The following is a 14767-nucleotide window of genomic DNA, read 5'->3' as shown; positions in this document are numbered from 1 at the left end:
CTTTACCAAAAAATATCTAAGTGTGCCAATTTACTCTGAACAATTAAAGGCCTCTGTAACAATATTTATAGGATGTCCCTATTCAACTGGGAAAGAGTCTCGTCGCTGTTTTTTGCATTTGCCACATGGACAAAAACAATATTTATCTGCTACTGTGTAAAATCCTGCAATGGATGTTTGAATTGAGCTGTATAAGGGCTCGATTCACTCCATAGCGCTGAAGATCCGTGCTACAGCGCAATAAAAATGTTGAGTCAATGTTCCCACGTTAGCGAAGACTGCATTCACGGTAAACGCTGCATGTCGGCTCAATCGGGAATTTCCTTTCAATTTCAATCGCGCTATAACGCTGCACTTCCGCGATATGGATTGAATCGAGTCCTAAGTCTGACTGAAGGACTCGAGTCAAGTCTGGTAGCAGCAACCAATAGTCATTATATAGTAATTTATTAATTTTGGCAGATGTCATCTGAAGGGCAACATTCAGAGGTTACCAGTCATAGTACAATACATCATAATTACAACATTTTACAGATGCAATTCAGTTGGTTTTTACAAGGAGCAACGGACTTCAGATGAGTTGCTGCAAAGAAACAGCAATTTGTGTGAACACAGCCACTGCAGATGAACAATAGTGCCACGTGTTACTTGAACCCACTATCATAAGCTTACTTCAAGACATAAACTGAACAACACCTTGTGTTATCAAATGTTTTCACTACTTGTGACATGTCTATGACAGCTTGTAAAGCTTTATGAAAGAGTGTTCAAGTAAAGGGTTAACAACATAGACAGGCAAACAACTGACACATTGGCACTTCCTGGATGCACTCAAATCAACTTCATCTTAGCTTAGCATAGACTAGCACTCATGTCCGTTTGAGACTTAAGTACGTGAAAGTTGATTCGCACTGTACATTCAAATTAATGAATAATCACAAAATAACCACAAGCAAACTTTTTGAATGTATAAAAGCAGACTGCATTGACAGTGTTGAGGCTATGCACATTGAATGTAAATGTAGACATGGTTGATAACTGAAGGAGTAAGAAGTTAGATCCTCACAAAATATTAGCCATAGATTTTGCACAAGTGGACCACAAGCAATTTGTATTCAAACTTTTCACTCAGAATACTTTATATTCTACAGTAGTCGTTCTTAAAATAGAAAAGATAAATTATGCAAATGTATTAACATTGAGTACTTTAAAATAGCAGTTTAGGGGTAACGACCTATTCAGCAATGTTAAATATAGCCGCTGGGTAAGGCAAAAAAAAAAAATTATGAATCAAGAAAAGGTTGTTGAAAAAAGGCCCCCAGCAAAAATGCCAACATTTCCTATTTTAAAAGCACACTTTCAATTAAATTAATCTCCAACTATGTGTCCATGGAAGTTGATGGAACACTAATTTCTGTCTTTCCATAGAGGGCCATAATATATACATATCAAAAATCTCCAATGAGAAATGGAAGGTAAACTTGCCTGAATAAACAGTATGAAGTAAGCTCCATAGTATTGTGCCTCGAATAACATTCTTCATCTCTCTTTCTTTCTCCCCCTTCTCCCTCCATCTCTTTCTCTCAAACACACAAACATATGCACACACAGATGACTACCACTTACTCACGCACCTTAAAGTTCAAAAATAGCCGCCCACATACAGTGCTTATGGCACCATTACACCCCCCAACAGTTCCCGTTCACTCCCACCCTCATACCATAGCAACATTCAACTAGATGAGTGCTTTTAGTTTCCAACTATCTGAAATACCATTCATTGGTCAATTTAATTCGACATTGGACAAAAATTCCTGCTTCTAAAAAAATGCCAAATGAATTTGGATATGGTTGGGTGTAAGAAGTGTGTCCATTAATATACAGAGTTCCCGAAATAATAAGTCAATGAGAAGGCAGGCAAACATCAACAAACACAATATCATCCTCTCCGGAATCCAGTGTGCGATTCTCCCAATATTTTTGTAAAAAATCATTTCTGATTGGTGAATCAACTGCCAAGGCCAGAAATCCCAAAGGAAATGGATGAACTGCAATGATTGACAGCCAAATAAGTTAATTAATGCTACAATCAGTTAGACATCTGGCAGATGTGTATTGTTCTCAGTTACCATGTTCTACATGTTTTTGTTTGTGAAACACAAACTGTTTGTTTCCAGAATGACTTGTGATGAAAGGCTGCATTGACATCTACAGAGCCGCGAAGATAAGCGGTTGACTCGTGAAAACATTGCGGATAAATTAGCTAGTTCAACCAGATGGAAACGATTCACCCTGTCCTGTTACAATAGCTGACAACTCATTCAGCCCGCTCTCTTCGTATAGTGTATCACTCCCTTAGCGGCTACATTTTAGCAAGTGTTGCAAAATGTCCATTGTTCCTGTTTTTCTAGCCAATGGTCCACAACTTTGTCTTCCCAATGGTCTTTGAAGCTCTCCAATGTGCTTTAAAGTAACGGCCCAGTGAAAATCTAACTTTTATATTTTGTTAATGTTGTTGACTCGTCCTATACTCGTATTTGTGGCCAAAGCATAAATTGGGGGGAAAAACACTTCAAAAACTCCACCTTTAACTTGTATCTCAAACAGACCATTTAAAAAATGCTTGCTATTTCCTCATAGAACACGTCATCTCCCTGAGGAGGTTGAGCTGGCCAATCAGTGGTCTGGAGGAGGATGAGCTGGCCAATCAGCGGGCTACTTACAGTGGGGAGAACAAGTATTTGATACACTGCCGATTTTACAGGTTTTCCTACTTACAAAGCATGTAGAGGTCTGTAAATTTTATCATAGGTACACTTCAACTGTGAGAGACGGAATCTAAAACAAAAATCCCCAAAATCACATTGTATGATTTTTAAGTTATTAATTTGCATTTTATTGCATGACATAAGTATTTGATCACCTACCAACCAGTAAGAATTCCAGGTCTCACAGACCTGTTAGTTTTTCTTTAAGAAGCCCTCCTGTTCTCCACTCATTACCTGTATTAACTGCACCTGTTTGAACTCGTTACCTGTTTAAAAGACACCTGTCCACGCACTCAATCAAACAGACTCCAACCGCTCCACAATGGCCAAGACCAGAGAGCTGTGTAAGGACATCAGGGCTAAAATTGTAGACCTGCTCTGATGAGACAAAAATAGAGCTTTTTGGTCTAAACTCCACTCGCTGTGTTTGGAGGAAGAAGAAGGATGAGTACAACCCCAAGATCACCATCCCAACCGTGAAGCATGGAGGTGGAAACAGCATTCTTTGGGGATACTTTTCTGCAAAGGGGACAGGATGACTGCACAGTATTGAGGGGAGGATGCATCCAATACTCGCCATGTATCGCGAGATCTTGGCCAACAACCTCCTTCCCTCAGTAAGAGCATTGAAGATGGGTCGTGGCTGGGTCTTCCAGCATGACAACGACCCGAAACACACAGCCAGGGCAACTAAGGAGTGGCTCCGTAAGAAGCATCTCAAGGTCCTGGAGTGGCCTAGCCAGTCTCCAGACCTGAACCCAATAGAACATCTTTGGAGGGAGCTGAAAGTCCGTATTGCCCAGCGACAGCCCCGAAACCTGAAGGATCTGGAGAAGGTCTGTACGGACGAGTGGGCCAAAATCCCTGCTGCAGTGTGTGCAAACCTGGTCAAGAACTACAGGAAACTTATGATCTCTGTAATTGCAAACAAAGGTTTCTGTACCAAATATTAAGTTCTGCTTTTCTGATGTATCAAATACTTATGTCATGCAATAAAATGCAAATTAATTACTTAAAGATCATACAATGTGATTTTCTGGATTTTAGATTCCGTCTCTCACAGTTGAAGTGTATCTATGATAAAAATTACATACCTCTACATGCTTTGTAAGTAGGAAAACCTGCAATATCGGCAGTGTATCAAATACTTGTTCTCCCCACTGTACGTGAATATTGTTTATGACTGGTATAAGCCCACACCATTCTGTTGTTGGGGTACGCACACACAATTCCAACACAGAAAAGCTACTATTTAACATACTCAATTACCCATTTTTGGAAGGAAAACTATTTCTCTCATATTGTAAGTAATATTCATAGAAATCTGGAAACACTGGGCAGTTACTTTAACACCCATTGGTATTTCAGCAGGCATTTCAGAGATTCTTTTACATTTTTTTGACTCCGCAACCATTGGCCAGGTGAAAATGTGTCAATCCAAACTGTGGATGAAACCAAGAGGGGGGGGGTCATAAGGCAGCGGGTACTGTCCTGACACAATGTTGCTTGGTGTACCATCTAGTCTGGCTGTACGCCTGTCTGCCTATACACATGGTCTCCGAGGTGAGAGACAAAAAGCAAGATGGAGGTTGGGCTAAAGCACCGTGGCATTGCGGCCCTCCATCCGGGGCAGCCTGGGGTCCTGCACAGTCCCCATGGTGACCAGCAGCGGACGGCTGTCCTCGGCTTTGGCCGTCGTCGAGCAGCTCAGCGACAGCTGGGTCCCCTCCACTCCTCTCTGGAGGGCCACGGGTGGCGGGGGAGGAGGAGACGGGGGAGGATGGGGGTTGACAGGGTTAGTGTGGTGGTGGTGGGTCACCTCCAGGGGCAACCCTTGCTCCTGGTAGCCGTAGCCGATGTTCCCGCAGGGGAAGTGGCGAAGTCTGAAGAGGGGGACTGGGGGGAGGGTGGCAGAATCTAACAGGAGCGGGGTAGGGGCAGTGATATCCGAGAAGGTGGCCTGGGGTGGGGGCGGAGGGGGCAAGAGGGGCTTGCAGAGCCCCTGCTGTTGCTGCTGCTGTTGGTGGTGCAGGAGATGCATCTGCTGTTGTTGATGCTGTTGCTGCTGCGGATGGAAGGGATAAGGTGGCTGGAACTGCTGCTGCTTGTGCTGCTGTTGCTGGAGACCCAGGGCCCCCGCCGCCTCGGCCACAGTCCGCCCCTGGTACTCCTGCCCCTCGCCCGGCACCCTCCCACCTCCAACCCCCCCACCCCCACTGCCCATGTCTCCCTGCCTTTGCTGCTGCTGTTGTTGCTGCTGCTTCCTCTGCTGCTGCTGGAGGAACCAGGAGCCATAGGTGGGGTTCCACAGGTTGGTGGGCTTCCCATTGTGACCATCCTTATCCTTAGGGTGGCCCTGGGCGAAGGCCAGATTAATGTGGCCCCCCTCTGGGTTGGGCTGCTGGGTGGAGATGGGGGGAGGCGCCTTGGAGGTGGAGATGAAGGAGGTGGCTGTGATGGTGGTCGTGGTGAATGTCTGAGGGTGGGGGTAGGACTGGGGTTGTTGCGCCATCACCTGGTGCTTGGCAGTTTCGGGGGGTTGGCTGGATAGGAGGGGCTGCTTGACTCTTTGTTTCACCTCGGAGTCAGGGGCAAAGGGTGGCGGTGCAGGGCCCTCCCCGTCGGGCATCTGAGTGGACACCAGCAGGGGAGAGGCCGTTGGGTCCTCAGGGCGCATGGGCACCCGCTCCTCCTCTTCGGGGAGGGGCCCATATTCCACAGGTAAGGTAACAGTCACCACATCGGGGTCCTGGAGAGGATAGGGGAGCATTAGACACTAACAATGGCAAACAACGTGCAATGGCATCATGAACATTACCGATGTCTGAATTTGTAGAAAATGACATACTTATCAAAGTAGAGTTCAAAATGTCAATTCTAATGCAACCATGATTGACTTCATTCAAGTAGATGACAGAAACAATCCCAAAAAGGAATACAGCTTTTACACACACAGACAGACAGGTTATGAGCTGTATCACATTTTCAAATAGTCATACATAATAAAATAACCTCTTGGCAGTTAAACAGACATTTAATACTTGAGCACAGTTCCAGTGCAGATGGGTGTTGACTCTCGATGTTCACACTCCCTACCTGTAAGCAGTAGTCAATCCTCTCCAAGATGGTGGAGAAGTTGGGCCTGTCCTCCGGTTGATGCTGCCAACTCTGTGTCATTATTCGGTACCTGAAACACATGCACACACACATCACACACACACACGACCACAAGCACAATCTAAAACGTTTTCGTCTATTTGAACTTTGCACACATTGACAAACGCATCAGAAAATGTAAAGCCATATTTCCCCGTTCGATGATAAACTTTTGACAGACACAAACTCACGCACACTTTATCAAAAGTGCCGCCTCCCCGTCATAATCCCAGTCGACTGATTTAATACAAATCATTCTGAATGAAGTGTAACATCCCGCTAGTTTGAGTGATCACCGTTGAAAAGTCAGTAGGGGTAAAACGGAATCCTGGGGTACCCCCCAAGACAGTGCAAAATCAAGCTTGTTTCTTAATTAGATTTGACTTGCAATCATTACTCCTGTGTAATATTCTTTGGCAATGTGACATGCCTATTGTGAGCCCTTCGTGACGCAGATGAATTGTAACACATGGGAACTGTGTTTATTTTTCAAGGAAAAAACGATCAAAGAATAAAAAATGTGGCTTTTCTGTGGTGATACAAAGGCTAAAACTGACAGCTGGGAGAGTTCAAAGGAGAATTGGACAATAAAAGCGGTACGTCATGCATGGAGTGGGCGTGAAAGATCAGCGAGGGGCGAGAACGTGATGCAAGTCTGAGAAGTTATGGGTATTTTGTGTGTTTGTATGCTTGTATCCATGTGTATATCTGCATGTGCATGAGTGACAACAGTATATTGTAAGTGTGATGGTGTGTGTGTAATCTGTATGTAACAGAGTAAGTTCCATCCCTATGTGAGTGACAGTTCAGACAGGGACGAAAGTTGACTGAGTGACAGTTCACTTTCAATCTTAAGAAAGGTGACGTCACCACATGATAGCTCCTAGTGCCTCACTAGCACACATCTGCTACATGTGTTTGGGCGGTGTGTGATTGGACTTACACGGGCCCTGGGCAGTTTTTGGGAGGGTCCATCCTTCCCCCGTTGGTGACAAACTCCAACACTTCCTGGTTACTGCGACTGGGATAGGGCATATAGCCCAGAGAGAAGATCTCCCATAGCAAAACCCCAAAGGACCTGAGACAAATTGGGAGAGAGAGAGGTGGGAGGAAGAAGGAAAGTGAGAGGGGGGAGTGAGAGGTAGGTGAGGAAGCAAGAGAGGAATCATTTGTATTTAGTTTTTAGACGGGAGAGAGAATGATAAATCTTAAGTGTGATAAGGGCAAAGTGAGGGGTGAAGGAGGGAGGGAGGAAGCCTAGTCGTTAGAGCATTGGGCCAGTAACCGAAAGATTGCTAGATTGAATCCCCGAGCTGGCAAGGTAAAAATCTGTCGTCCTGCCCCTGAACAAGGCAGTTAACCCACTGTTCCTAGGCCGTCATTGTAAATAAGAATTTGTTCTTAACTGACTTGCCTAGTTAAATAAAGGTTAAAGTTTTTAAAACAATTAAAAAAGGACAGCAGGAGGCGTTCAAAAGGTGAAAAAGAGAAAGTTCCATTGAAGGATGGAAAAAGGGAGGTAAGGTAGACTGGAAGGGTGAAATGAAAGGGAGTGACATTCAAAAGAACTAAGACATCATTGAGAGTGAGTTACAATGGAACGTACCACGTGTCCGTTTTGGAGGTGAAGATCCCCTCCATGAAGGCTTCGGGAGGCATCCACTTCACAGGCAGCATGGCGCGCCCACCCTTTCTGTAGTAGCTCGCCCTGTGTAAAGACAAACCCGTGCACACACACAGGGGGATCTTGTTAGACACGCTGCATGACTTTATTGAAAGCACAGCAGGTAGAAAAAGAAATGAAAACAGAAAAGAAAGAAAAATAGGAAAATATGGACGCCTACTTAGCATTTATTTTTTTACATTTGGATCCCTATTAGCTTTTGCAGAACCTACTCTTCGAGGGGTCCACAAAAAAAACACAAAACATGACAAGTAACAAAACACTGATACCCAAAGACAGACACCCAAATACAACGATATACAAACAATACAACACAAATTATACAAACAATACAACTGAAACATAATGCATGTGTTAGAGTGTGTCTGTGTGAGTGTGTGTTTGTGTGTGTGTCTGCCGTTCCATGAGTTGTTGTTTAGTCAGATTTTTAAAGGTAATAGGAGATGGTAGGGAGTTCCATGCAATCATGACGGTATAAAACTGTGCATTGCCGTGTAACCGTTTTGGACTTGGGGACTGTGAAGAGACTCCTCCTGGTGGCATGTCTTGTAGGGTTTAGTTTATTAAGATCCCCAATAGCTACTGCACATGCAGCAGCTACTCTTCCTGGTGTCCACAGAAAACTTACAAAATTAATGACAAATAAAATAAGAGTTATAAATAGGAAAGACACCAAGAGACAATTAAGAGTTGACGTCAGGGCTCTGTGCAGGTTCTTCAACACCCATCTCGACAAACCATTTCTGTATGGACCTCGCTTTGTGCACGGAGGCATTGTCATGCGGTAAAAGGAAAGGGCCTTCCTCAAACTTTTGCCACAAAGTTGGAAGTACAGAATTGTCTAGAACGTAATGTAGCGTTAAGATTTCCCTTCACTGGAACTAACGGGCCTAGCCTGAACCGTGAAAAACAGTCCCAGACCATTATTCCTCCTCCACCAAACTTTACAGTTGGCACTATGCATTGGGGCAGGTAGCATTCTGCTAGCATCCGCCAAACCCAGATTCATCCACCGGACTGCCAGATGGAGAAGCGTGATCATCACTCCAGAGAATGTGTTTCCAATGCTCCAGATTCCAATGGCGGCAAGCTTTACACCACTCCAGCCGAAGCTTGGCATTGCGCATTGTGATCTTAGGCTTGTGTGCGGCAGCTCGGCCATGGAAACCCATTTCATGAATGTAACGACTGTCTTTCGGTGAGTTAGTAGACCAAGGCGCAGCGGGTGATGAATACATAATGACTTTATTTCAAGACGAAGAACAGACACGAAATACACTTGACTAATATTACAAAATAACAAAACGAACTAGACAGACCTAAACTACGAACTTACATGAAACGAAGAACACATGAACAGGAACGACCGAACGAACGAGACGAGACAGTACCGTGTGGTGCAACAAACACAGACACAGCGACAATCACCCACAAACAAACAGTGAGAACAACCTACCTTAATATGACTCTCAATTAGAGGAAAACGCAAAACACCTGCCTCTAATTAAGAGCCATACCAGGCAACCCAAAACCAACATAGAAACAGAAAACATAGACTGCCCACCCAAAACTCACGCCCTGACCATCACACACATACAAAACAACAGAAAACAGGTCAGGAACGTGACAATGAAGCTCCCGACGAACAGTGGTTATGCTGATGCTGTCATTAAAACTTGTTTTTCAACCACTCCACAAATTTCATGTTAACAAACTATAGTTTTGGCAAGTCGGTTACGACATCTACTTTGTGCATGACACAAGTAATTTTTCCAACAATTGTTTAAAGACAGAATTCACTTATCACTGTATCACAATTCCAGTGGGTCAGTAGTTTACATACACTGAGTTGACTGTGCCTTTAAACAGCTTGGAAAATTCCAGAAAATGATTTCATGGCTTTAGAAGCTTCTGAATTCAAGGCCTACCTTCAAACTCAATGCCTCTTTGCTTGACATCATGGGAAAATCAAAAGAAATCAGCCAAGACATCAGAAAAAAAAATTGTAGACCTCCACAAGTCTGGTTCATCCTTGGGAGCAATTTCCAAATGCCTGAAGGTACCACGTTCATCTGTACAAACAATAGTATACAAGTATAAACACCATGGGACCACGCAACAGTCATACCGCTCAGGAAGGAGATGCGTTTTGTCTCCTAGGGATGAACGTACTTTGGTGCGAAAAGTGCAAATCAATCCCAGAACAACAGCAAAGATGTGAAGATGCTGGAGGAAACAGGTACAAAAGTATATATATCCACAGTAAAATGAGTCCTATATTGATATAACCTGAAAGGCCGCTCAGCAAGGAAGAAGCCACTGCTCCAAAACCACCATAAAAAAGCCACACTACGGTTTGCAACTGCACATGGGAACAAAGATTGTACTTTTTGGAGAAATGTCCTCTGATTTGATGAAACAGAAATAGAACTGTTTGGCCATAATGACCATCGTTATGTTTGGAGGAAAAAGGGTGAGGTTTGCAAGCTGAAGAACACCATCCCAACCGTGAAGCACGGGGGTGGCAGCATTATGTTGTGGGGGTGCTTTGCTGCAGGAGGGACTGGTGCACTTCACAAAATAGATGGCATCTTGAGGATGGAAAAATTATATAGATATATTGAAGCAACATCTCAAGACATAAGTCAGGAAGTTAAAGCTTGGTCGAAAATGGGTCTTCCAAATGGACAATGACCCCAAGCATACTTCCAAAGTTGTGGCAAAATGCTTAAGGACAACAAAGTCAAGGTATTGGAGTGGCCATCACAAAACCCTGACCTCACTCCTATAGAATTTTTGGGGGCAGAACTGAAAAAGTGTGTGCGAGCAAGGAGGGCTACAAACCTGACTCCGTTACACAAGCTCTGTCAGGAGAAATGGGCCAAAATTCACCCAACTTATTGTGGGAAGCTTGTGGAAGGCTACCCGAAACAAGTTAAACAATTTAAAGGCAATGCTACCAAATCCTAATACTGAGTGTATGTAAACTTCTGACCCACTGGGAATGTGATGAAAGAAATAAAAGCTGAAATAAATCATTCTCTCTACGATTATTCTGACATTTCACATTCTTAAAATAAAGTGGCGATCCTAACTGACCTAAGACCGGTAATTTTTACTCGGATTAAATGTCAGGAACTGTAAAAAGCTGAGTTTAAATGTATTTGGCTCAGGTGTATGTGAACTTCCGACTTCAAGTGTATATTATTTAAGTGGTTAGGCATTTTCAACACACAATTGTTTTTATAAAGACTAGAAGAGAAGTAGTCAATTTCTACTCAACCGTCAGTCATGAAAGACTATAATGCATGTTGCTTTGTTTTGAGCCAAGTGCAGCCTTTCTTTGCTGAAACTGACCATATTACTGGACAGTAATCAAGATGGGACAAGACCAAAGCCTGAACAACTAGTACAATTGATTTTTGTGTAAAAAAAAAAAAATGCAGAATCAATTTTTATAACAGACATACCTCTCCCCATCTTCACAACAACTTTGTCAATATGACTTTACCATGATAACGGACCATCCACTGTTAATCCTAGGAGTTCAGTTTCTTCAACTATGCTCAACTGCAGTTTAGGTTTAGGTCTAGAACTCTTTGAACCAAATACAATGCTTTGGGTTTTAGATGTATTTCAGACAAGTTTATTGTTAATTACCCATTCTGACACTGACTGTAACTCCTTGCTAAGAGTCTCAGTGAGCTCACCAAAGCTGTCCCACATGGGTCGATTCTGGGTCTTGTTTACTGTTTTCATAAAAAAGATTGACTTATCTGTAAAAAATGTATGTACAGTACCTGCACTTGTATGCCGATGACACTGTTGTGTATGCTATTGCCCCCACGGTTGACCAGGCTCTATCTGAACTGCAGTCTGCCTTCATTGTATTACAGAAAAACTTTATTGACCTGAAATGAGTACTGAATGCAGGTTAAACTACGCATATATTGTTCTGTAGAGGGCATAAAAAGCTGTCTTTAATTAGCATATTGATGAGTTAGTTAAGAAGCGGAGAATAAAAATGGGCTTCTTCAATAGAAAAAAAGAGCAGATTATTCAGTCGATGTGTAACGGTGGTTCTCCTCCTCCTCTACAACCGAAGAGGAGGAGTAGTGATTGAACCAAGGCGCAGCGGGTTGTGAATACATAATTTATTTAAAGAAAAGACGAAAACACGAACTTCACTATAAACTAACAAAACAACAAACGGAGTAGACAGACCTGGACGACGAACTTACATTAAACACGAAGAACGCACGAACAGGGAAAATAGACTACACAAAATGACGATGTACAAAAAACAAACCGAACAGTCCCGTATGGTGCAACAAACACTGACACAGGAGACAACCACCCACAACGAACACTGTGAAACAACCTACCTAAATATGACTCTCAATTAGAGGAACGCCAAACACCTGCCTCTAATTAAGAGCCATACCAGGCAACCCTTAAACCAACATAGAAACAGAAAACATAGAATGCCCACCCAAACTCACGTCCTGACCAACTAACACATACAACAAACAGAAATAGGTCAGGAACGTGACACGATGTTCCTATCGGTCCTAGACTATGACTGAAATTCACATCATCTAAATGAACGCAGCTGCCACTTCATTAAAGCCGTTAGATACAGTTTATCATAGCGCACTGGGCTTTATTACGGGCAACAATTTTAGCATTCATCATTGCAATCTCTACCAGAAAGTTGGTTGGCACTCTTTGATGTCACGTCAGTTGATACATGGCTATGTTTTCAGTTATAAAGCCCTTTGACAAAACGTCCCACTGTACCAAACATCATTACTCAACTTTAGACATACGAGTTACCACACCTGGTCTGTGGCCTGAATGCAAAGCGCTATGTCTGGAGAAAACCAGGCACAGCTTATCGCCCATCTAACACCATCCCTACTGTGAAGCATGGTGGTGGCAGCATCATGCTATGGGGATGTTTTTCAGCTGCAGGGACTGGGACACTGGTAAAGGTAGAGGGAACAATGAATGGAGAAAAATACAGACCAATCCTTAATGAGAACTTGCTTCAGAGTGCAAACGACTTTAGACTGGGGCGAAGTTTTGGGACAGTCCCACTCTTTACATATTTTGTCATGTTTGGATAGAGGTGAAATGTAAATGAGAGAGTGCTGAAATAGCAGTAGGCCAGACTCGACCCATGCTTGCAGCAGTATATTGTACATGTGCTCGAGAGGCAGCAACCCAGACAGCCAGACCATCCCAGACCACAAAAGTATACCTTCATAGTAGCTGGGTTTAAAGAGTTTGTGTGATGGCAGTACCTGTAAATGTCCCTGGCCATTCCAAAGTCCCCTATCTTGGCCACTCTCCCCGGTCCTTTGGTGGTCAGCAGGCAGTTCCGAGCTGCAATGTCCCTGCAAAGTGACAAGACAAGAAGAACCTTACAGAGGTGAGTGTGTGTGTGTTCAAATCCAATCACATTTTATTGGTCACGTACACATATTTAGCAGAAATTATTGCAGATGTAGCAAAATGCTTGTGTTCCTAGCTCCAACAGTGCAGTAGTATCTAACAATTCACCTAATGCAAGACAATGCTAGACCTCATGTGGCTGGAGTGTGTCAGCAGTTCCTGCAAGAGGAAGGCATTGATGCTATGGACTGGCCCGCCCGTTCCCCAGACCTGAATCCAATTGAGCACATCTGGGACATCATGTCTCGCTCCATCCACCAACGCCACGTTGCACCACAGACTGTCCAGGAGTTGGCGGATGCTTTAGTCCAGGTCTGGGAAGAGATCCCTCAGGAGACCATCCGCCACCTCATCAGGAGCATGCCCATGCGTTGTAGGGAGGTCATAAAGGCACGTGGAGGCCACACACACTACTGAGCCTCATTTTGACTTGTTCTAAGGACATTACATCAAAGTTGGATCAGCCTGTAGTGTGGTTTTCCACTTTAATTTTGAGTGTGACTCCAAATCCAGACCTCCATGGGTTGATAAATTTGATTTCCATTGATAATTTTTGTGTGATTTTATTGTCAGCACATTCAACTATGTAAAGAAAAAAGGATTTAATAAGAATATTTCATTCATTCATTTCTAGGATGTGTTATTTTAGTGTTCCCTTTATTTTTTTGAGCAGTGTATATATATATTTTAAAGGGGTGGATCAGCTTTAATATTGCAGATAGATTGTTGCTTACATCAATGCAACTGTCTGCATCATTTCCAATCCCCCATATATTTTTGGGGTAAATATATATATCCATATACATACACATGCACATATATATACACATATCCATACAAATATATATACATATACATTCATACATATACACAAATATACATATACACTTTTCTTTTTAATTTGCCTTTATTATTTCCCGCAAACCGTACCACCCCTCCCCCAATTGGAGTAAACTAATAAAAAATAACACTCATATTTGGAGGCCAGTGGGGGGGCAACCCTGCCAGAAGTTGGGCTGAAAGACCCGAGGGGGCTTCGGGGGAAGCGCCTGTACATCCGGTGGTGGAGGAGGGGGGTATAGAGGTAAGTAAAAAATATTTACAATAAATATACAGTGTTTAGTAACATGATAATAACCGGCCGTGATCGAGAGTCCCATATGGCGGGCACAACTGGCCCTGCGTCATCTGGGTTAGGGGAGGGTTTGGCCGGGGTAGGCCGTTATTGTAAATAATAATTTGTTCTTAACTGACTTGCCTAGTTAAATAAAGGTAAAATAAAATAAAAATGATGACAGAAAAGAGCTTCTGGATATCAGGACAGCGATTACTCTCCTCGTACTGGGCAAAGATTTTTTCTTTAACGTGTCTGATGCAAAGCATCCTTCGCATGAAAAAGAGACGGAGATATCGGGGTCGTAGGTCGGGGTGCCTTGTAAGGATCTGATGGCGCGTGGGTCACCTGCCTATTAGCCAACGTACATTCATTGGATAACAAAATAGATGAGCTACGATCACGAATATTCTACCAGCGGGACATTAAAAGCTGAAATATTTTATGTTCGACATGGATAAAATACAGCTGGCGGGTTTTACGCTGCATCGGCAAGATAGAACAGCTGCCTTCGGTAAGACAAGGGGTGGCGGTCTGTGTATATTTGTAAACAACAGCTGGTGCACGATATCTAATACTAATATATAG

The 14767-nt window shown here is 43.3% G+C and overlaps 1 protein-coding gene across 1 annotated transcript in view; it reads right to left on the bottom strand.

Annotated features, from left to right (window-relative positions):
- Nucleotides 1-428: 428 nt before the first annotated feature.
- LOC129812506 (ALK tyrosine kinase receptor-like) overlaps nt 429-14767 on the bottom strand; it is a 779676-nt gene continuing 765337 nt past the window's right edge. The window contains exons 25-29 of the mRNA XM_055864118.1: nt 12915-13007; nt 7531-7632; nt 6868-7002; nt 5865-5955; nt 429-5517 (exon numbers count right to left, since the gene is read on the bottom strand). Coding sequence (XP_055720093.1) covers nt 4363-5517; nt 5865-5955; nt 6868-7002; nt 7531-7632; nt 12915-13007 — 1576 coding nt within the window. The 3' untranslated portion in view covers nt 429-4362. The remainder of the gene's footprint in view (nt 5518-5864; nt 5956-6867; nt 7003-7530; nt 7633-12914; nt 13008-14767) is intronic.

This window comes from Salvelinus fontinalis, chromosome 16 (genome assembly GCF_029448725.1).
Source record: "Salvelinus fontinalis isolate EN_2023a chromosome 16, ASM2944872v1, whole genome shotgun sequence".
Classification (NCBI taxonomy): domain Eukaryota; kingdom Metazoa; phylum Chordata; class Actinopteri; order Salmoniformes; family Salmonidae; genus Salvelinus; species Salvelinus fontinalis.
The sequence above is the reverse complement of the archived record's forward strand: the minus strand, read 5'-3'. Positions and strand labels throughout refer to the sequence as shown.